At 39.2% G+C, this 22,790-nt stretch overlaps 1 protein-coding gene across 1 annotated transcript; it reads left to right on the forward strand.

Annotated features, from left to right (window-relative positions):
- The first annotated feature begins 8,830 nt into the window (after positions 1–8,830).
- atf4a (activating transcription factor 4a) lies at positions 8,831–14,273 on the forward strand. The gene is made up of 4 exons (XM_053335381.1): positions 8,831–8,969; positions 10,850–11,035; positions 11,125–11,439; positions 12,304–14,273. The coding sequence occupies exons 2-4, from the start codon at positions 10,987–10,989 to the stop codon at positions 13,350–13,352; spliced, it is 1,413 nt and encodes a 470-aa protein (XP_053191356.1). The 5' UTR covers positions 8,831–8,969; positions 10,850–10,986; the 3' UTR covers positions 13,353–14,273.
- Positions 14,274–22,790: the final 8,517 nt, after the last annotated feature.

The raw sequence follows: 22,790 nt of genomic DNA on the forward strand, positions 1-22,790 counted from the left end.
TGAGACTCTGTGGTTAATGTCTAGTTTACTTGATTAGAACTATGTAAAGATCATGGTTTGGGTTAAAATGATCACTGGAGACAAGTTTTCAAATTCCTTAAAGATATGGAACCTTTGCTGTCATGGCAACAGTGAACACCACGATTAATTGACATGAGCAAGATTAAGTCGATTAGAGTTTCTAAATGTCAGTTTCGATTATTGTTCGATTAATTGCCCAGCCCTAGCAATTAGTTAACAAAGTATATATATTTATTTAATTCAACTAAACCAATTGAAGTTGTGCCAAATTAGAGGAAATTATGAAGTGTCAGTGACATCAGTAATGTGAGCATTGATCACCCATGGTGCGGAGCTTGGCTCTGGGGGCTTGGAGGGTGTTTATGTTTTCCACATATACTACAGGACACTGGGCACAGTTGCCCGGAGTAACTGCAATCAACTCCTCACCTGAAAGAGAGAGGAACGTCAACCACACCCACACACACCCACAGAGACATCACACTGTTATATAACATTAAGTCCTATGTGTGAACCCATAAGGAAGTTTTAGGCAGTCAAATTAAATCTATCAGCTTTATTATCTGTAGGACAAACAATATTTTTCATTCCTGAAGTAAATCTGGTGAAAAATCACAACAATGCAGATGCTTGAAAAACAAAGAGTGAATACTCGTAGAATGATGAGATGTCAATCATTTCACGTCCAACCGGTTGAGATTGAGATTGAGTGATCAGCGTTCAGTCTTTATAGTGAAAGTCAACCTGAGTGCAGCAATCAGAGGAGAGCAATCACAGAGCATCTTGAGTACAGCAGGAACAGTTGCACCATGTTAAAGGTAAGAAATCATATCATTAAATAAAGAGCATAAGTATTTAACATTTTACATTAATATTTATGCAGAAGTAGCTGAACAGATGGATTTATATGAATGCAGATTTGATGCATAATTTCAAATCACAAATAATACTTCTAACCATTCATATAGTTTTGTGTTGCAAGATTGAGATCAGTGCTGCAACCCTAATAAAGAAAAGGTGAATCGAATTTAATGAACTGCTATTTTGCAAGTTGAATAGACATTTTAAAAACTGGAACGTGTCATTCCAGAAAAAGGGTTAAGATGACATTATTTAAAGGAATAGTCTAGAATAAAATAAATGTTACCAATGTCTTAATTTTTCTTTCCAAGACACAGGGACTGCAGGGAATTAATAAATGTTACTGTTTAGTTGAGTAGAGGAAATCTCTCGAGCTTCAGCCCTTCATCAGGTGGAGTCGGTGGAGTCGGTGCTATAATAGGACAAATGATCAGATTCAAAAGGGCACTTCTTGAGAACTGCACCCATTGTACTCCTGTATCTTCTTTAGGTGCAATTGTTCAAATATAATTCTGAAATCCTTTTATTACGACAAAAAAATGATATTTCTGTCTTTTGCACTGGGTTCAAATCAATTCATTTAAAATCAAAATCTGCAAGTCAATAGTGAGAAAGTCTTCTTTATTTTGATTTAGAGGGTTAGGGTTAGGGATGATGTTACTCTTAACTTCATCTCTCTGAAATTTCTGCACCAAAATGTATCATTTCAGATACATTTGCTTTACAAGTCTGAATTAAATTAAATTACACTCACACACAAATTCATATTAAAACCATCTTCCTGCTCAATGCATGTGATTCTTGCATGGAAACATTTCTCATCATTTTATCGATATGTGTATTAATGACTGTCATCTGAAATTACAATTGATATCAACTGCTTCTCATTATTGCAAAGAACATTTAATCAGTCTGTTTCTTTCCTAACTTAAATTACTTGAACAAATTCATTAAAATGCATGAGACCAATTGCACATCAGAATCACTATTATTTGAGCTAATATCCAGTTTGCAGAGGTAGATTATTTAACCACAGTCTTGTCGGTTATTGCTCAGAGCGAAAGTGAAATAAGATGTGAGTGCTAACAAAGCAAGATGTAATCAGTCTTGTTCGGCATGTTCGACAGGAACAATGAATACTTCAACACAACTACGGTTGTGTTGAAGTATTAAACCACAACAGACGGTTTCTACGTTGATAAATCGTAGAGATGTGCGGTCAGATGTGGAATGCAGATTAAAAGTGTTTTTGTCTCGATCAGATTTACATTTTACTCACATGAGGATTGTAAATAAGTATCTAAAAGGCATTTGTTGTTTTTTTTTCTATATGAATTCTTCTGTGGGGATTGTCAGATCACTGCATGATATGATTAGTTTGGAATTTGACTCTTCAGTTAGGATCATGTTTCATTAGAAACGATGAGTGATTCATTTATTTGTGGTTATGTTGCATAATACATCTTTATGATTGGATGAAGGTCATTTCATCATCATCAGCAAGCTATTTTGTCTGGGTTGCATTGAGGGGTGACCCTCATTTTTAAGATTTAACCCTCCTGTTGTCCTGGAGTCAAGGAAGGAAGGAAGGAAGGAAGAAAGGACGGAAGGAAGGAAGGAAGAAGGAAGGAAAGGAGAAAGAGAGGAAGGAGGGAGGGAGGAATGAAGGGAGGGAGGGAGGAAGGAGGAAAAGAGGAAGGAAGGAAGGAAGGAAGGAAGGAAGGAAGGAAGAAAGGGAGGGAGGGAGGGAGGGAGGGAGGGAGAGAGGAAGGGAGGAAGGGAAGGAGTAAGGAGGAAAAGAGGAAGGAAGGAAGGTAGGAAGGAAGGAAGGAAGGAAGGAAGGAAGGAGAGAATGAAGGAAAAGAGGAAGGAAGTAAGGAGAGAAGGAAGGAAGGGAGGAAGGAAGGAAAAAATAAAGAAAAAGGGAGGAAGGAAGGAAAGAAGGAACAGTCAAAACAGACAGAGGACAACAGGAGGGTTAATTCAGAAAATTCAGATTCTCACAAAAATATTGGATATAAATTCTCTCCTCTACTTTTCTAATTCATTCCTGTGATTTGCTAAACTGTTTTTTACAATATATTATTACAGGATGTTTCATCAGACCATCAAAGCAGCTTAATCATTTAAATGTATACAAGTGGTTGACTGAGGCTACACTTCCTCTCTTTATGTAGGCAAACCCTCCAGTTCGTCAGCCAAGGAAGCAGATTTCACTTCCAGAGCAAACTGAGGATGTTGAGCCTCTGTCTCCCACACGATCCGAGGTTGGTGTCGGTGTCACTAATCTATCGCAGCGCTGCTTTATTCTGTAATGAGATCAAACCTGCATGTCGACTCAAGCTGTCATGTGTGACTACAGTCTTAAATCCAGGGTTCAACATACATACAGTACTATATATGGTGAAATTAATTGTTTATTGATGTATATTTGTGGAGGGGATGTGCTGCTACATTTTATGTATTTTTAACATTTATAACATCCAAAAAGTAGAATCCTGTCTAACTCCCATTAAAAAATACATTAAAGTTACAGTGGCTAATAAGGGTTGGTGAGATGAGCAATTCAAAAATGTCTTTAAAATGTGTCTTAAAAGCAGCATCAGGTTTGTTAAAATGTACATTTTGTATTTTTGTTGGTTTCATATAATTTGAAATGACACCATTTTTAACCAAAATTAAGATTGAAGGCTCTTGAAAATGTCAAATGGTGTAACCACAAAGAATGATAAAAAATTAAATATTTTATCCACTTACAGTGTTTTTAAGTGGACTTATACTAATAATTACTTCATTTAAAAAAGGTAAATGGTTCCTGATTTACATGATTCCCCAGACTACATTTAATATTTAGAACAATTGTATTCCATTACCTTTATTTAATATAAAAGGTTATAATGTAAGATCATGCCAAACTAGTTGATATGGTGTTTGATTGAGAATTTTAGAGGTTTTAAGCAAGTTTAATTATTTGGTACAAAGTTTTTATGGTTACACCACTTAGACATTTTTTACCATAATCCTCTAATATATCCTCTCAAATTGTATTAAAAGCAGAAATTTGATGCTGGGTCCACAAAAAACAATAATGTGTGCAAGTTATTCATACTTTCATTTTCACATTTTAACCCCTTTAAATTTGACTAAACAACAAGGAAACAAAAAACATCTTTGAACCACAGACAGACATCTCAACAGTAACATGAAAGACATAATTAGATGTTTTTTTTAAACCCGTATCTCTTGTGAATCCATTTGTCGGTTTCACACGGCGACACTGTCAGATACAGATGCTGATTGTGTATTTTGTTTTTCATTCCAACTCAGGGAGGTCTGGTCAGTTTGACTCCGCCGCCGGTTTTGCCAAAGAAGTGGACGGTTAAAAGGATTCCAGGAAGCGACACTGAAAAGATCACGCAGGAATTAGACAAGGTGATGATGAGGGACAAAAGCTACTCATAAAGTCAATCCAATACTTCAAGAAGAAGAAGAAGAAGTAGAAGAAGAAGACGAAGAAGAACCAAATGTTACTGTTAAACTATACAAATGAAAACTATAAAGAGAAATATCACTGCCAACTGATTTCTTACATGTTTGATTGAAGAAGATCTTATATATTTGTTAAAAATCCGGGTCTGTAGACATCGGGATGACAGATTTCAGTCCTGGACCTACTAGCTTCAGTGTTGATTTTCAATGTGCTTCTCTCCTCTATCCTTCCTCCTCTCTCCTCTATCCTTCCTTTCTCTCCTCTCAACCCCAAAGGGTCGAGGCAGATGTTCTCCCACTCTGAGTCTGGTTCTGAGGTTTCTTCCTGTTAAAAGGGAGTTTTTTCTTGCCACTGTTGCTCATGTGGGAATGTTGGGTCTCTTTAAAGTTAAAACCTGAAGAGTTCGGTTTAGACCTGCTCTATGTGTGAAGTTCCTTGAGATTACTTTTGTTGTGATTTGGTGCTATATACATAAAGATTGATTGATTGATTGAGACTGATTGATTATTTGTACATTCACTGAATGAAATGTGACTTATTTTCTCAGATGTTTGCAGAGCGATCACATAATGATACCTGTGATGCACAACCTCCGCCACCATCTCCCAGGACACCAAGGGAATGGACTGACGGCAAAAATGAATACATCATGGTAATCACAACCAAAGACAATGTAGAACAACATCACTGCACAGGGAAACCTGCTTCTTACTTTTGATTGAACAACATCATATACATTTGTCAAATATGTCTAAAAACCCTGAATACTGTGTCAGAGGATGAAGCGGAGAACTGACAGAATGAAAATAAACCCTCAGACTGCCATGTGAGATTGTAAAACTGATCACTCAGATCTAACTTATTAGGGTTATGGATAAATTAAAACATTCATTGAATAAAATGTTACTTATTCTCTCAGGTGTTGGCCGAGCGAAATGATCGTTTCACCCGTAAAGCACCACCTCCACCTCTCAAGCTTCTACAGAAAAAGGCTCACGACGAAAAGGAAGCAATCCTGGTAATCACAACCATGAAAAGTATTTCACTTCAAAAAATCAAAGGAGGCAATCATCATGTTTTAGCTCAACTGTAAATGACCTTTCTTTTTCCATCAGGATGACAATGCACTAAAGGACTGGTGGAAGAACGTGACGCGTGAGTGAGAAAAGAAAAGCTTGAAAAGATTTCTGTTTGAGGTTCTTAATGTGTTTGTTGAACTATAGTTTTATTGATTTACAGCCTGGGATGATCTCAGCAAGGAGCTCAGTCTGAGAGGGGAGAGAGAACCAAAGTAAGAGAATAGTACATATTTTCTACATTGATAATTTAACAAAATTCTCCAATAAGAGTTTATTTCCATCAAATCTCTGCTAGTATTAAATCATTAGACAGATATTTGGTTTTAATGTCAAACTTTTTGACCTGGAAGGCCATTTCACTACCACTCCTCAACCAATAATGATATGGTTGAAAGCTTGTGGACGATGCATCTCATAACTGTCTTTTCTGAAGGATGAGTTTAATCATCCTTCAGAAATCAAAACCTGCATCAATGTACCTGCACCTGAATCAATGTATATAAAACGGTACATTCTAGGATCACCAGGCTGAAATCTCAGCATCTCTATAATGCCGTCAAGCTTTACATCATCCTGGTGTCTGATCATGGTCGCACCCTGACGCAGTACAATGCTGAGCTTCTTGGCATCGCTGACAACTTAGACAAGGTAAGAAGACCACTCAAGGCCAAGTAAAAACATTACATTTAATCATAATACTTTAAATCCAAATGTAAGACTTTTACAGATGGATTTGGCCAAATTATTACACTCAGATTGTGTGTTTTGGATGCTTAAGACATCTAAACTCTGTCATCATCATAACCATCATCATATCAATTCCCTTCAACCTTTTTAAGGTTTCTAAGGGAACAAAGATCGCTGGCATCACAGGAGGAGCTACAACTGTAGCAGGAGGAGTGGCAGCAGCTGCTGGAGTCATACTGTCTCCGATCACACTGGGCGCCTCACTGGCCCTGACTGTTGTTGGGGTGGGTGTCGCTGCTGCGGGCGGCGTCACCGGTGCATCAGCAGCCATCGCCAACAAGGTGACCAGACATGAAACAAACGTTATTGATGGAAGTGTCTGTTTTTGCTTTGTGTGTGGATGCAGGAATTTGGATTGTTTTCTTTTCAGTTTTCTTATGCTTGGATATCTTTCTCTTTAAAAGTTTTCAAATGGTAAATATTTCAGAAAAATATATCTCAAGCCCTCATTCATGAAAAGTTACATTTTTTTATCTTTGGCACCCCTTGTGGTAGCAAACAACAATACATAGGCTGAACAGGCTCAAAGCTACACATATACTGCACCAATTTACATAATAATTGTGGAATGACATCAGGAACATTAAATAGATGCAATAGTCATATAAAAAAAATAAAAGGCACAAAGTGCCTTTAATTCTGTATTCTTTAAAGTTTTTTAACAACCGCCAATGAAATCTGTTCTTTCAGGTGAGTGTCACACAGGACAAAAAGAAATTGGAAAAGATCCTCACGGACTACATCGAACTTATGGAAGAAATGTATGACTGCTTGAAATTCATCAAGGAGGGTATGCTGCAGCTAAAGTGGCATGATCTGTCCAGTCTGGGTGAAACCAGGTTAGAGTCTGTGAGGGTTGTGAGAGAGCTGCTCACTAAAAAAGGGGATCGTATCATGACCACAGAGGTGAGCAGTAAGGCTTTGAGGCTGATACAAGGCTTCAACCTTGGCATGGAAATGTTCTTCACTAAAGGAAAGCATGGGCTAAAGGTGAAGAAGGGCCTTGAGTCAAAGTTAGCGGCCAAAATCCGCACACTAGTGGAGGAGCTTGACAAAGAATTGGACGAGCTCATAGAGGTCAAGGACTCGTTAGATGAGTTTAATTCAGAGGAGTGAAAGGTCTTCATGTGGTGGTCCTTCTCCTGCCTGATTTTTACTACATATTTTATATTTACACATTTTTCTTATATATTTCTGTAGTAGGTTGTGGCATGATGCTTAATATTTCTAAGTTAAATAAAAGTAAATAGGGAACAAACTTAAACGAATCACACCAAGCATCATATTTATAACTTCACAGTCACAACAGCAACACAGACTTTTCTGTCTAACAATGTTTTTCCTTATTAAAGTGATTTAAGGGAAATGCATACATACATACACTGATCAATCAAGGTTGAAATACGAGGGTTAAGGCACCTGAAGTTGAAGGGGCCTGTATATAATACTGTATGTTACATACTGTGTATAATTTGGGGTGTTTTGTGATCACATATCCTTCAATCTTTTGAGTTTTTTACTATATATCACTATATAAAGCACCTATGTCTTTGTGTATGATTATGTATGAATATCAATAAACCTTGCCTCACCTTACCTCTCCGCCTTTAAATATTTGGTGTCCTTTGTTCCTTTTGAGCCATTGCTGAGGTGATTATTAACCTGAATAAATCCATACACACACTAACACATCCATCATACACACTCTATTTATCATAGCTGCTATTATTCAATTAATTGCCTGGTAAACTTGTACTGTAAATATATGAAGTATAGTTTTTAAGGGGTGAAGCTAACCATTAGGGGGCAGTACAATCCTTAAACCCTGTGAACTAAAATCGGGTTCACCAGGTTTAACCCCCAGCTGCAATGAATTCTCAGACTGCAGAGCTCACCGATTAATACAGGAATACAATATATGGTGCAGTGACAGCCCAGCAAAAAAAAAAAAAAAAAAGTCAAAGGATGGAAATATATCTCGAAAACACTAGAATACACAAATCGGATCGTTTTATTCCTCCTATTAAAGTGAATTGGTTCGGAAAGTAATCGTGCCAAGTGTAAAACGGAGTTAATTAGTCCATAATGCTGTAAAAAACGACTGAAAATGATGAGTTAAATATAATCGGACTATCATCAACATGTTTAAGAGATACATAGTTATAAAAATAATTTAAAACGGGACACTGCATGCAAGATAATTATCGTTAAAGTGTAACGATAACGCTTAATTGTTTCTGATCATATTTAATTAGACATATATGCACGAAAACTAATTTAATAAAATACGGCCCCAATCTAATGACAAAACATCTTGAGAGATATATTACGTAATCTATGTTGTAGCCTACGTTACTTTATCATTAGTTGACGTTTGTAAAAGACCCACAAACGCCTTGGTTTTAGTGTTTACATTTTGTATTTGACCTACATTTGACGAGGGGAGGCGCTCGTAGTAAGTTTTCCTATGGACCTATTTTGTCCAACTGTATAGACGTGTGTGTGTCCAACGTCTAACCAATCACAAGAAAAAAAGACGCGCGCGGAGTGATACGGCAGAGGAGCACAGGCGGCAGTGCGTCGGCTCTATAAATACTGACGTGACGCTTCACTTCCCGTCCTTCGTCTTCTCAACAACATAGCAAAGTATCAGCGTCTCGGTGAAAGCTCTCCCGCGCTAAAAAATGGCAGTGTGAAGGCGTGCTAACCTGCAGCGGCAACAACACGGCAGTGCAAAGGCTAAGTGCACTGGCTATTTCTGGCAAAATGGCGTAAGTATTTTTTTTAAACATATTTTTTGAGGATATTTTTCAGCCTTCTTGAGTGTTTCTAGCTTGAAGACAACACTATTGTAGGTGTTTGATAAAGTTAACAGACCTGTTGAGTTGGCTAAACATCGTGAAAAGTGTTTATTATGATAAAGGAAGCGAGTAAAATTGACTGATGTATGCTTATTTCCTGGTTGGAAGTTGTCAGTGTCAAATTACAGCCTGTCAGTGGGGAGTAATTTAGTTCCCAGCTGCTGGTGTTATGGTTTAACTGGCGACCGTGTTAACCTGTGACTTTCACGGAAGTGTTCTCCTTTTTTAAGAAGCATTTTAATTGTAGTTTTATCATTTTTTAAACAGTCATATGTTTTCTATATCTAAGTCACGCTAATATTTTTATAAAGTTAAATCGTGCTATAGTAATGTGAGAGTCACCAGTTGACACGGTCACCAATTATTCCGAAACACCATTGACAGCTTGTGGTGTTTTGAGGCGTGTTAAAGGTTGCTAAGGACGTATTAAACCCGATGTTAAAATATCTTATTCATTTTAAAGCAGTTTTTAAAGTCTTCTCCAACGTCTGCTGTGTTTGTGTATGTTTGAGACTGACAACGTGGCGTGTCCAAAATGGCGCGCAGTATCTCCTCTCCCCCTTTTGCTTTTTTTTTTTTCTTTTTCCACTCTGCCGTCTCACAGATGGCTCTGTTGTGAAAATGGCGGCCGTCCTCCTCTCTCGCCTCAACGGGCGCGGTGACTCACAGGAGGAGGGGCGGAGGGGGGGAGAGAGTGGAGGCGGGGCTACCGGCCAAAGCATGACCAAATTAGGAAATGTTATCCCCCGGTGGAGGGCGGGGTGTTTACCCATCAACGCCGCTTTGACACTTCAATGGCACGGATTAGACAAAATTAGCTTCCCCTCCCCCCTTCAGTGGAGACAGGCAGGCAGTGGCTGTTTTAACGACCAAAGTGCAAACCAATACGAGAAGTTGTAACGCTTTCATCGAGGTTGTTTTGACCAGGAAATGTGTGGAGGTGTTGTTACCATGAAGTTCAGACACTGTGTGGGTAGTTTTTCTAGATATTAGAGACAGGGTTCGCCCAATAATTGTCAGCCACGTGGCTTAATACTGTAACAGATGGATTGGGAGAGTACTTTATTAATCCTTTACTAATCCTCAAGGGAAATGACAATGAGGTAGCTAAAAGAAACAATACTAACTCATAGTAGTGGTAGTAGTAACCTTATATTTTTCATTAGGACCATTGAGTAGGAATCCTCACTTACAATGGTGTTGAGAAATAATAACATGCAAAACAATAGAGAGAAGAATAAATTACAACTAAACACAACAGATTATGGTGAATTTAAAAACATTTGCAGTGAATTCATTAAAACAGGGTCTGAGATAAGGTCTTTCAACAGGTATAGTGTTAAATAATCTCATTTAGAGGCAAATTAGTGTAGTATAATTTCATTTTTATTACTCTTTTCATACAATAAATGCAACTTAAAGTACTTTAAAACAAAATAAATGATATACAGAAAGTGCTTCATATAAAAAAGAGCATAAAGCAATGTTTTAAATAAGAGAGGAAAGGAATAAAAACATTAATGTAATATAACAAGAGATGGAAATCAAGTAAAGAAGTGCAGTAGTGTCTAATAGAAAGGCTAATTAAAGAGTTTTTAGCTTTGAAGCGTACTCTTAATGGCTAAATATATGCAATAATACATTAAGTCAAATATAAAATAGATAAATAGTGCAACTGGGAATACAACTACACTATACTCCAGCTCATATTCATGTTTATTATTTAGTACTTAACTCACTGACCGCTTCCTAAACATTTCTTAACTCACGGCCGTGTCTCTTTCTCTCAGGTCTCTCTCGGCAACCACCCTCAGCTTTGCTGCCGTCGACAGCAGTACCGAACCCCTCGACTTGATAACGTCACCGGATTCGCCTTTGTTTCTCTTCACCCGTTTGCGGCTACCACTGACCAGCAGCAGCAGCAGTGATGACACTCTCCCAGCTTGCCTTGGAGGACGTGGGGGACCTGTACTTAGGTTGGTATTATGAGAGACCTGCAGTATTTGGATAGTGAGGGTGTTAGAAAGTATACTTTGATACTGACTGAGAACGTCTTTGTTCACAGGGCCCTCGTTTCTGATGGCTGACCCGATGGGGCCCCTTCTGGACCAAGATGAAGAAGAAGCTCTTTCTCCCTCCTCCTCTCTAGAGGGGAAGGCGCCAGCTTCGCCCCCCCTCTCTTTCTCCTCCTCTTCCTCCTATGCATCCTCTCTGTCTCCCTATCAGACCATGTCGTCCTCCCCTACCTCCTTGCCTCCCTCTCCCCCCACCGATCCCTCCTCGTTCCTGGGAACCAAGGCTGGAGTGAACTCGCTGTCCCTCCCCTGGCTGGGTGCCAACGACCTGCTCGAAGCCCACGTTGGAGTAGAAGATGGCAAAGGTGATTTATTTATTTTTTTAAAGTTCCCACTAAACATTTTTAAAACAAGAGATTAGAAGTTTAAAGCGTCCATGAGAAAGGTTAAAAGGAGCTCAAATTGAGATCACGTGCACTATAAAATAACAGGCTTGAGCAGTTTCTCTAGTCGAATGTCACATTGAACTAAACAAACAGCTGAAAATGTTTCCAGCGCTATTAGATGTGACTTTAAAGTTGGGAATGTTAATTACTTGCAGGCTTGTTGTTCAGTTTTTACGTGGGTGGTTTTATTGGTCAAAGGAACTTGAGATAGCGCTGCAGGCTGCGTGTCCTAGATGTTAAAATTAGGTCATCGTTAGAGCGCCCCTCAAAGACACATCAATGTGAGTCCTACAGTCTTAACATGACCAAAATATATAAGTTAACTTCAAGCTGCTAAATCATTAAAATGGGGAAAAATGTGCTTTAGCATGACACAGTACACCCAAAATTAAAGGCATGGATGTGTAATGTGTAGGTGTCGTGAGCAGTGGTTAACATTCATTGGTTGGCAGCCGGCAGGTGTGGCTGAAACCGGCTCAAACCAGTTTTCAGATGTGTTTATTTCACTATGACGCAGATCCCCCCTTTGTTTCTGGTTTCCTCATTCACTGATATCAGGCACATTGTACTCTTGGTATCATTTTAGAAGAGGTGTTAAAGTTTCTTCTGCCCTGGATACACAGACTGAGGTGTTAATATGTGTCATTAAGAGCTCGAGGTCATCATAGAGTGGTTTTTTTTTGCTTTTCTATTAATTAAATATCATTAAAGTTGTATTTTAGTTTTTATTCTGTCAACATTTATATTGAATTTTTTTTTTTTAAATAACTCCCCTGTCTGCAGATGATGCTTTTGCGGGCATGGACTGGATGTCAGAGAAAATCGACCTGAGTGAATTTGACCTGGATTCCCTCATTGGCTCCTGCTCGTCCGATGAGTCTCCCAGCTCCCCCGAGGATCTCCTGGCCTCCCTCGACACCCACATGGATCTGGATCTCGACACCTTCGACACGGCCGTCCCCGCCCCTCACGACAGCCTCGGGGAGCTCGGTCTGTCGCTGCCCAGCATCCCCTTCCTCCCCGTGGAGTTCCCTCTCCCCGGTGTAGCTGAGGCCAAGACGGCGACGGCGTCGGTGGCGGCGGAGGTGATTCCCGATCTGGAGCTTGGCATGAAATCCGAGCCTCCATCCCCAGCTCCTCCTACTCCTCCTCAGTCTCCGCCTTCTCCAGCTTACACATTGGAGCTGGGGAGTGAAGTGGATGTGCTGGATGCTGAGAAAACCGTCACTTCCATCACCGCCACCGCCACCATCTTCCCAGACCCCAGTGGAAGCGTTCAGACCAGCAGCCCCATCGTGCTCTCCCTCCCCACCACCGGCCATTTACTGGTGGTCCTCACCAATAAAGATGAGTCCTCTGTTGTATCTCTCTCCGACCAGACCATCAAAACCTCTCCTCCATCCAGCGACTGCGACAGCGACTCGGGCATCGATTCCGTTCCCGATTCGCCGGCTCACCTCTCCTCTCCTCCTCCCACCCCCTCTCCTGCAGCTGGTTCCTCCAGGACCAAACCGTACTCCAAACAGGAGCCCTCTACTCCCTCCTCCTCCCCGTCGGCCAAGACCCCCAAAGTCAAATCGGTGTCCGGCGCTCCCAAGGTGGTGGAGAAGAAACTGAAGAAGATGGAGCAGAACAAGACGGCGGCCACCCGCTACCGTCAGAAGAAGAGGGTGGAGCAGGATCAGCTGAACGACGAGTGCACCGAGCTGGAGAAGAGGAACAACGAGTTGGCGGAAAAGGCCGAGTCCATAAGCAGAGAGATCCAGTACCTGAAAGATCTGATGGAGGAAGTTCGTAAGCACCGCCGAAGCAAGACCGGCTCAGTGGCGTAGAAAGGTCCAACGCTTACACAACGCCATCGCTGCAGAGAAATTTAAAAAAAAAAAATAGTTTGGGTATTTTTCTTTTTTTGAAGAGATTAAAGGCGGCGTGTGACGATGGACGTATGAAACGCTCACCCACTGAACAGAAAACAGGGAATGGCTGGATGCAAAAGTAGAAAAGTCCTGAAAGTTGATGAGATTATAGCGTTAGAGCAGCGGGGCTGGGAGGTAGTCAGGTGAAGCATCTGTACATGCTTGTCTCTCAGTCCCCTGTTAGACCCCCCTTAACTACCCCTCCCCAAATGTGTAGCCCCTGCCCTCAGTAATAGATTACGGGCAGGGGTGCATATTGATCCTTTTTTTTTTTTTTGTAGAGTAGGCATGAAAACCATGAGTCACCATAGCTCCCGGTAGTGATGTAGACTTTAACCAACGATGAGATGTTCCTCCTCAGAGAATGACCACACTCCAGCATCAGTCAGTATCCAAACCCCCCCCCTCTGACCCCCTCTCCGCTCCCCCCACACCCACCAGCTCCTGTGCGTGAGATTCTTACCTTCTTGTTATTACCCACTTTTTTTTCTTCTTTTTTTTTTTAACCCATTTCCGACCTTCTCTCTAAACAGCTTCAAGTCCAGAAAGGGGCCTCAAATATATTTATGAATTCCTGGATGTCACACTGTCAACATGTTTCTTTTTTTTTCTTTTTTTTTTTCCTTTTCGTGTGTGTATATAGTTTGTCCTTTTTTTTGCTTGCAGATTTGTGGCTTTTATTTAATGCTGGATTTTAAAAAAAACAACAAAAAAAACTAAACCTGACCATGTCTTGACTAGATCAGAGTATCTTTAGCGCAGCTGGGTTTTTTTTCTTTTTGCCTGTAAAAATGCTTTGCGTCTCTTTTTTCTAATAAATGTCAGTACTCTTTAAGACGTGTGTGTCATGTACTTTTTTCTAATTTTAATGGGAGTTATTAGAGCTGAAGTTAAAGTCATATTATACATGTATTGTAATTGCTAGTAGGAAAAGCAGGGATGTAAATGTATTCCTTTTAAGCTGCTTCCTCTCTCAGTATAAACACCTGCTCTTTCCTTCCTTTCTGAAAAGTGATAAACCTTTTTTTCTAAAGGTGGAAAGCCCCTGAAAGTTGCAAATATATTAAAGTATTAACGATTACAACAATACAAACCAAAGAAAACTATTCCTTACTATTTTATTGCTTTTCTACTTATTTATTGTTTATTATTGATGCTCTATTTTATTATCCACTTACTGCTGTGATGATATTCCTCACCATGGGACTAATTAAAGAATATCTCATCATAGTTATCAAAATAGTTGCAGATAAATATTCTTCCTCCTCACATTGAAAGTAATTGTGTCAGCTCCCCAGAGAAAAGCTGTAAATCCTCACATTTAAACAGATCGCCTTAAAGACTGCAGCTTGGAAAAATCAGTAAAATAAATAATTATTAAAACCGTTGCAGATAATTATTCTTCCTGTACTGAAACAGTAAAAGTGAAATATCAGCTCTTTTCTTACTTTTTCATGTTTTCAATCAAAGGTGGATTTAAAATGGAAACCCCAAATATATTCAAAAGCTGCAAATCCTCACATTTAAACACAGCAAGCTTGGAAAAATCACTAATACAATCCATTATCTCAAAAGTTCCAAATTGACTTCTGTCATATGTGTATATGAGCAGCCACATTTGTTAATACTGGGATGAAAACAAATTATAACAGTTGTAGATGAATATTCTTCCTGTAATAAAATAGTAAAAGAAAATAAATGTCTTCTCAATATTTGTACACGAGCAGCATTTGTTAAAGGGTAATGAAACATCAGCTCTTTTCTTACTTTTTTATATTTTAAAGGTGGATTTAAATTTGCAAACCCCAAATATATTCAAATTCACAACCATACAAACCAAAAGAAAAGCTGCAAATCACTAATACAATTCATTATCTCAAAAGTTCCAGATTAATAATCTCCTAATATTACAAGTAAATGTATCTGCTTCTAAAAAAAAGGAAAAATTAAATGTCTTTCTACGTCATATTTGTACATTAGCAACCATATTTGTTAATACTGGCAAGTTCATGTGATGAGGAGAAACCAGGCTTTTATTGTGAAATATAATTCAGGATTCATGAAACTTTTATTATCTGTTGCATAGTAACAGAAATTCCTCTATGACAGTAGCTCAAACACAAAAATAAAACACAAAAACTTGATGACTCATTTACGGATTGTACCTTTAAACAAAACACGCTGACGGAGCTAAAAAAAGTGGGGAAATCACACTTTACTGTTTCCATACGTACCTTACTAATATTTTAACAAGTTTCCACGTGTGAGTCATTAAGTTTCTGTCTTCTTTAAGTGATATTTTGGTCTTTCGTAGTAATTAATTAAATATAGTTTCATGACCGCACGGAAAGGATTACATAAGAAGAAAAAACTAAAGTAGTATTTGTGAAGTAACAGGATAAACATGTCAGGCAGAAGCCGTCAGTATATGCAAATGAGTCATGAGGATCTTTAAAGGCCACTGTGCATATTTCTAATGTTTAATAATCTTCATGTCTTAATAAGCACGGCAAAAAAAAAAAAGAAAAACCTGTTTGTCAACTTTCAGCTAAGAATAAAGTTAAAAGTAAATGTCATTTAACTTTAAGCCCGAAGGTAAAAGAGCAACGAGTCTTATCAGGAAGTGAGAGACGAGGAAGAAGAAAGCGAGAAACAGCTGGGCGAAGAAGGCTTTGTGGGAAGGACCTTGTAATTCAGAAACCAGACTACACTTCAGTTCAGCTGTGTGTGTTTCACAGGTGGGTGTTAAAAGGAGGAGGAGGAGGGGGAGGGGGAGGGGGGGGTCATGAGTACAGTCTGGATCATGAGTGACACAGATGTTTATAAGAAACCACCCTGACCCTCTCCGTCTCTCTCCGTGTGTGTGTGTGTGTGTGTGTGTGTGTGTGTGTGTGTGTGTGTGTGTGTGTGTGTGTGTGTGTGTGTGTGTGTGTGTGTGTGTGTGTGTGTGTGTGGTGTCATATAGGACAGATTTAACCCTCCTGTTGTCCTCGAATCACAGAAGGAAGGGAGGGAGGAAGGAAGGAAAGGAAAGGAGGGAGGAGGGAAGGAAGGAAGGAAAGGAGGGAGGAAGGAAGGAAGGACAGAGTAAAGAAGGAAGGGAGGAAGGTAGGGGGGGAAAGAAAGCGACAAGGAGGGAGGAAGGACAGACAGAAGGAAGGTAGAAAGGGAGGAACAGTCAAAACAGTCGGGGTCAGTTTGACCCGGGAGGATGATACGAAGGTTAAAGACATATTTCGGACATTAAAACATTTATTTGTTAAGATGACGTGTCTCAGTGAAACCAAAAGTGTCTCCAATTTGATTTAATGTGCAATTTATTCACCGTAATAATGTTTATTTAAGTATTTATTATGATTAACCGTCTCCCAGGCGGTGATGCTGGCGTACGTTTGTGTGTGTGTGCCTGTGTGTGTATGTGTGTGTGTGTGTGTGTGTGTGTGTGTGTGTGTGTGTGTGTCATGTTGGAAAGCTTTAGAGACATATTTCGGACATAAGTTTCTCTTATTAGGTTTAGTTAGTGAATAAAGCAGCTTCTAACAGTAATAATGTTTATTTGAGTATTTATTATGATAAACAGTCTCCGACAAGGTGATTCTGACGTGTGTGTGTGTGTGTGTGTGTGTGTGTGTGTGTGTGTGTGTGTGTGTGTGTGGTATAGAATCGACTCAATGTGCTGACTTCAGACAAGCAGCTGTGTAAATTTAGTCTTGGCAGTAAAACCCCTTAGGCACACACACACACTCACACACACACACACACACACACACACACACACACACACACACACGGAGATGTACTCCTCCCTGACAGATTCCTCAGTAGTGAGGCCTTGCCTTCCTGAGAAGACACAGATAAGACAAACGGGTGAGGTTGTAAGCAGACAGAGAGAGAGCTGCTTCACTCTGATGTTTACTATGTTGGAAACAGAGAAGTCGTTCATATGATTAAATAATAATTTGTGATTAATAGCAGAAATAGTTTTAATTCTCATGTAGTTTTACCATCGACCATCCAACGTTTGTCCTACCAGGTCTGTTTATAAAGCATGAGGTATACATTATCACTAAACTCTGTGTTGGTCAAAAGGCCCCATTCAACCTTCGTGTCGTCCTCTCAGGTCAAATTGACCCCGTCTGTTTTGACTGTTCCTTCCTCCCTCCTTCCTCTCTCTTTCTTTCCTTCCTCTCTCTTTCTTCCCTTCCTTTATCCCCCTTTCTTCCTTCTTTCCCTCCCTCCTTCCTTCCTTTCCTTCTTTCCTCTACCCTACATTCCCCCTTCCTTCTTTCCTCTGTCCTTCTTTCCTTTCTTCCTCCCTTTCTCTTTTCCTTTCTCCCTCCCTCCCTCCTACCTTCCTCTGTCCTTCATTCCCTTCCTCCCTCCTTTCCTTCCTTCTTCCTTCCTTCCTTCCTTCCTTCCTTCCTTCCTCCCTCCTTTCCTTCCTTCTTTCCTTCCTTCATCCTCCCTCCTTTCCTTATTTCTTTCCTTCCTCCTTTCTTTCCTTCTTCCTCCCTTCCTTCCTTGACTCGAAGACAACAGGAGGGTTAAAGAAACTTATACGTCATTTTTGTCGTCTCGGGTCAGTTTTGACCACAGGACAACAGAAGGGTTAATTAATAGTAAAGTACATCCTCATCACATCGGTTCTCATCCTCTAATTAAAAGATATGAAAAGCTAGACATCACAAAACTGCTGTTGTGCTACAACATACTAAATATCAAGTCATATTAGCTACATATATATATATATATATATATATATATATTAAAGGCAAACATTGAATCATCAAACGCACCATGCCACAGTTCTCTGTTTAGTTTCAGGAGCAGGATGCCACACATATGTTTGGATAAGTGTCTTTATCAACAGTCAATACAAACTTCATTATTTTCATTACCTGAGTTATTCCACAGCAGATTATTTCCCCTTTGCAGGATGAGTCTAGTAACTAATACAATTAACAATGGCTTCATTTTTAGTCTGTGTCTGTGTCCTCAATCCATACTACACACTGATTTTTTATGTATAGATTACTACATAATAATGTCATAGTATACTATTTTAGCAGTTAACACACAAAAGTCTGCAAACTGTTTTATACTAACTGGAAATTAAACGTAAATCAAACTGTGACTTTGGAGGATCACCAAATGTCTTTCTGACAATTTAGCAGTTATTTACTTAAGTTTCTGCATATTTGTGCATTCAGTGGGGGGAGGGGAGGAGAAAGTGTACTTTATTTAGTTGCTTTTCCAGTGTAAACATGCTACAGACTCCTTCAAACCTGCTCAGTCAGTGTGTAGCATGAGACCAGGACCCAGCTAGTGCCTATCTGTGCACATGAGCAGAGAGTTAAAATGGGATGATTAATGTTATTGTTTACATCTGTGCTTCTCTTATTATGACATTTGATCTTTGACCGTGAAAAAGGTCAAAGATCAAAATGCTTTGCAACTTGTGACAACATCTTTAAATATTTTCCTTTAGCTGTAAAAAGTGAACTCAAGCAGCTTTTTCCTCCATTTAGCAAAACAGTATATTGATTTATTTTCATACTATCATGATATGACACTCCCTCCATCTGTGAACATAGTTAAAATATCACAGCGTAGCATAAAATATTGTCTTAAAGTATGAACTTACTGACTCTTAAAACAGATTCCTTTACCTGCTTGGCCAAATATATCCAAACTGTCATAAGTGTGTGTGATTTGTGTTTCTAGCATGTAAGGAGAAGATGCTTTAGACATGACCTTAAGAGTCCAGAGTAAAGCTGACTAAAGACTAAAGCTGCTAACATGCACGTGGAGTTTGGTTACTGTAAGAAAAACCCCGCACATGCTTCACATTTAAGACTTACAGAGTCTGAAGTGAAATTGTAAAGTATAAAACAGTAATTGAAACGTTTCTGAGGCACATACAGTAGAATCTGGTAAAAAGTGTTTTGTACTTAAGAAAGAGGAACATTTTTCTTTCTGTACCACATGAGCAGTTTGCAGGCGGCAGGCGTGGTAGCTCCGAGCAGATTATTCTCGTCTCGTCACATTCCTCTGTGGTCGATTATAATCAGGATCACGGCACTTTCATTCAGTCGCTTATTCACGACACAGCGACAATTAGACAAAGACGGTGTCGGGTCAGAAACTGTGCATCCATGTGTTTGTGTGCAATCATGTGTCTTAGCTCATGATGCTTTCATGACTGAGTTGGTTTGAACTGAAGCCTTGTTTCATACAAAACACACAACAGGCAGCTTTGTTGTCAGGAAACTTAAATGGCTTCTTTTTTTTTTATTGTCGAGTTAGATGAACAGTTCATTACCACTCTGATATTGACAGGGTAAATATGAAGCTACAACCAGCAGCGGGTTAGCTTATTTTAGCATAAAGACGAACACAATCTCAACTCAACTTTATTTATAAAGCACATTAAAACAACCACAGCTGAAACAAAGTGCTGTACATACATAGATAAAACAACACAGGAACATAAATACTAAAATAACAAGCCATAAAACACTCAAACAGGAGCAGAGTCTCATGCATGGTTGAAAGCCAAGGAATAAAAATGGGTTTTAAGACGAGTTTTAAAAATGGACAGTGAGGAGGCTTGTCGAATATTTAAAGGAAGCTCGTTCCATAATTTAGGCCCTCTGAGCTTCCGCTTTGACTTCGGTACCTCCAGGAGCAGCAATCTGCTCACCAGAAGTGCTAGGCAGGTTATTTTGTGCAAAAAAGCATTTAAAAGATGTTCTGAAGCTTATATGAGGCTTCAACAGTCTGACTTACTTATATCAGGTGGATATCTGACACATTTACAGTCTTTCTAGCATCAAATCTCCTCTTTGTGGTGTGGTGGTAGTAACAAAAAGAAGGACCTTGACACTTAAAAGACTGTAACAATGCCAAAAGATATCTGCTTGATTTGACTCATTTTGACAACTGAAGCTTCATATTAGCTTCAGATAAACTTTAAATACATTATTTTGCACAGAAGGAGGACTGTACATTATGTAGGGATCTTCTAATTGTCAGTATGAACAGGAGGAATGATTACAGCATGCTCATTTTAGCTCCTGACTGTTGTTCTCAGACAGAAAAAACTGTGCACCTTTCCTTTAACATGTTACAGCTCTTTTGTAAATCCATACAAAACTAAAACTTTTGAGCCAAATTATCTCTCAGCTAGCCACCATGTATCCACTGACTCCATAAACTCACTGGTAGTAACTAGTATTAGCTTTTAGTTTGTTTGTAGAAGAACAAGTCGGGTTTTTATATATACCAATCCATAAATCATCAGTTAAGACTTGTTGCCTGGAGCTACCCTCTGAAACCGGTCTCATAAGTTTACTAAGTGCAGACTGCCGACACATTCCTCATCTTTATTTCAAACAACATTACATGACTTGATGGCATTTGGTGGAGCAAAGTTGTGAAACCTGGTATGGCTGTACGGCTATTCATAGTTTGTCTACTGTAAGTCAGCGATAGCCGAGCAACATGCTATAATATTCAAATGCGCTTCAGGCTGTTCTCACATCTATTCCTGGCTGATAGTAACACGTGTACGCCACGTGATGGATGGATCCTCGTATGAACTGCACCTGTTGACAGTGTCAAATTGGGAAAAAAGAGCTATGCGGTTATGATTTTGTTTAAAAGTGTTTTAAATTGTGAATGAAAAGTAAACCACGGACAACATGGACTGCAGGATTTATCTCGCTTCTGGTTGCAAGTTTGTTTAACCTTAAGGAAGTTTACTTTTAATGATACTACTCATCACAGCAGCACAAGACAGTCGTGGATATTTTAACCATTAATGGTCATTGTTTATATTGTGTTATATTTTCACAAGAATGAAATGAAACAGCTGGTCAGTTTTAACCTGGATTTGACCTGCCCCAAAAAATGTAAAACCTAATTTATCATCATTATAATTCAAAGTAAATAAAGTCCTTTCTGGTGAAGCCTCTCATGTAGATGACTGGCCATATAACATATTCAAGACTAAAACAGCAAATCCAGCTGTTTACACACCATTATCCATTATATAGTTGTACTGTTTACATTTGAACCAATAACTCATGAATGGTTTAGCTAAGAGTCACAATGGATCAGAATGAAATAAGTAAATAAGGTGAATAAATTAAATCCGAATCAAAGCTGATGGTAGAAACATACAAATAATAACTGAGGTTCTGGGAGGGTCAATAAACGTTTTTTTTTTTTTAGCTCCTTTCTTTTTACTGTAAAGTTGATGATGAAAGTGATGATTCAGAGGCTTTCAAACCTCAGTAATAATCTTGGAGAAACCACTGAGGTCATGAATCCCCCCCCCGCCCCCCACAGAAAATGATCGGATAAAGGGATATTGCAATAAAACTATCATACAAACAATAACTGAGGTTTACAATTTTAATTTTTTGTGTCTGGGAGGGTCAATAAATGTTCTTTTTTACCTCCTTTACTGTAAAGTTGATGATGAAAGTGATGATTCAGAGGCTTTCAAACCTCAGTAATAATCTTGGAGAAACCACTGAGGTCATGTACCCCCCCCCACCCCCCCCCAAGAAAATGATCAGATTTAAAGGGATATTGCAAGAAAACTATCATACAAAATATCAGCATTACTATCGGTATCATCCTCCATTAATCCGCATCGGCCAACAAGTATATTAAGATTTAACTAAACTTTTTGCATGTGGTGAAATTAAATGTCATCATAAGTTACAGAGTTCAGGGAGGGATATAGAAACAGTGTGTGGGAAAGCTCCATCACATCCTGTTTGTGCTGTTTGTGATGAAGAGCGGGTGGAGGAAAAAACCGAGCCACGTCAACGGGCCTGTCCACATGACTCTTTACGACAGCGGCTCCTGCCATTTGTCAACAAGTCCCACAAGAGCCAGACCCACTCATAAACTACATCTGGTGAATACATTAAATAAGGAATATGTGCATGTTACATAACAAGTAAAGAGTGATAGTCAAACTGAAAAAGGGAAAGAAAAAAGGCCAGTTCCTCAACAATCTTTGACCCTTGCATGACTGCGATTTAAGTGTCTAGTTTCAGTTTGACTCATCTTAAAGACTCCTACTTCTGTTTTGTGGGTTGCTTTATCTTTCTTTAAACATTCTGGGCTGGATTAGTGCATCACACCCTGTGTCAGTAAAGATTTTATCACTAGTGAGTTTCCACCACTTCTGTTCTTCCCCAGTAAAATATTCCAAAACTAGAAATGCTGTAATATTTATGTAATTGTTTCAAGGTAGCTTTTTTAAAAATTTGTAATTGGGCTTCATTTTGAACATTTGTGAAAGTGTTCTGCTTTCTCTCATTCATGAATCCTTAA

Source organism: Scomber japonicus, chromosome 2 (genome assembly GCF_027409825.1).
Source record: "Scomber japonicus isolate fScoJap1 chromosome 2, fScoJap1.pri, whole genome shotgun sequence".
NCBI lineage: Eukaryota > Metazoa > Chordata > Actinopteri > Scombriformes > Scombridae > Scomber > Scomber japonicus.

Coding starts and splice junctions, on each gene's coding strand:
- atf4a (XM_053335381.1), top strand. CDS start 10,987: ATGACACTCTCCCAGCTTGCCTTGGAGGACGTGGGGGACCTGTACTTA. Junction 11,036..11,124: donor CGTGGGGGACCTGTACTTAG/GTTGGTATTATG, acceptor CTTTGTTCACAG/GGCCCTCGTTTCTGATGGCT. Junction 11,440..12,303: donor TGGAGTAGAAGATGGCAAAG/GTGATTTATTTA, acceptor CCCTGTCTGCAG/ATGATGCTTTTGCGGGCATG.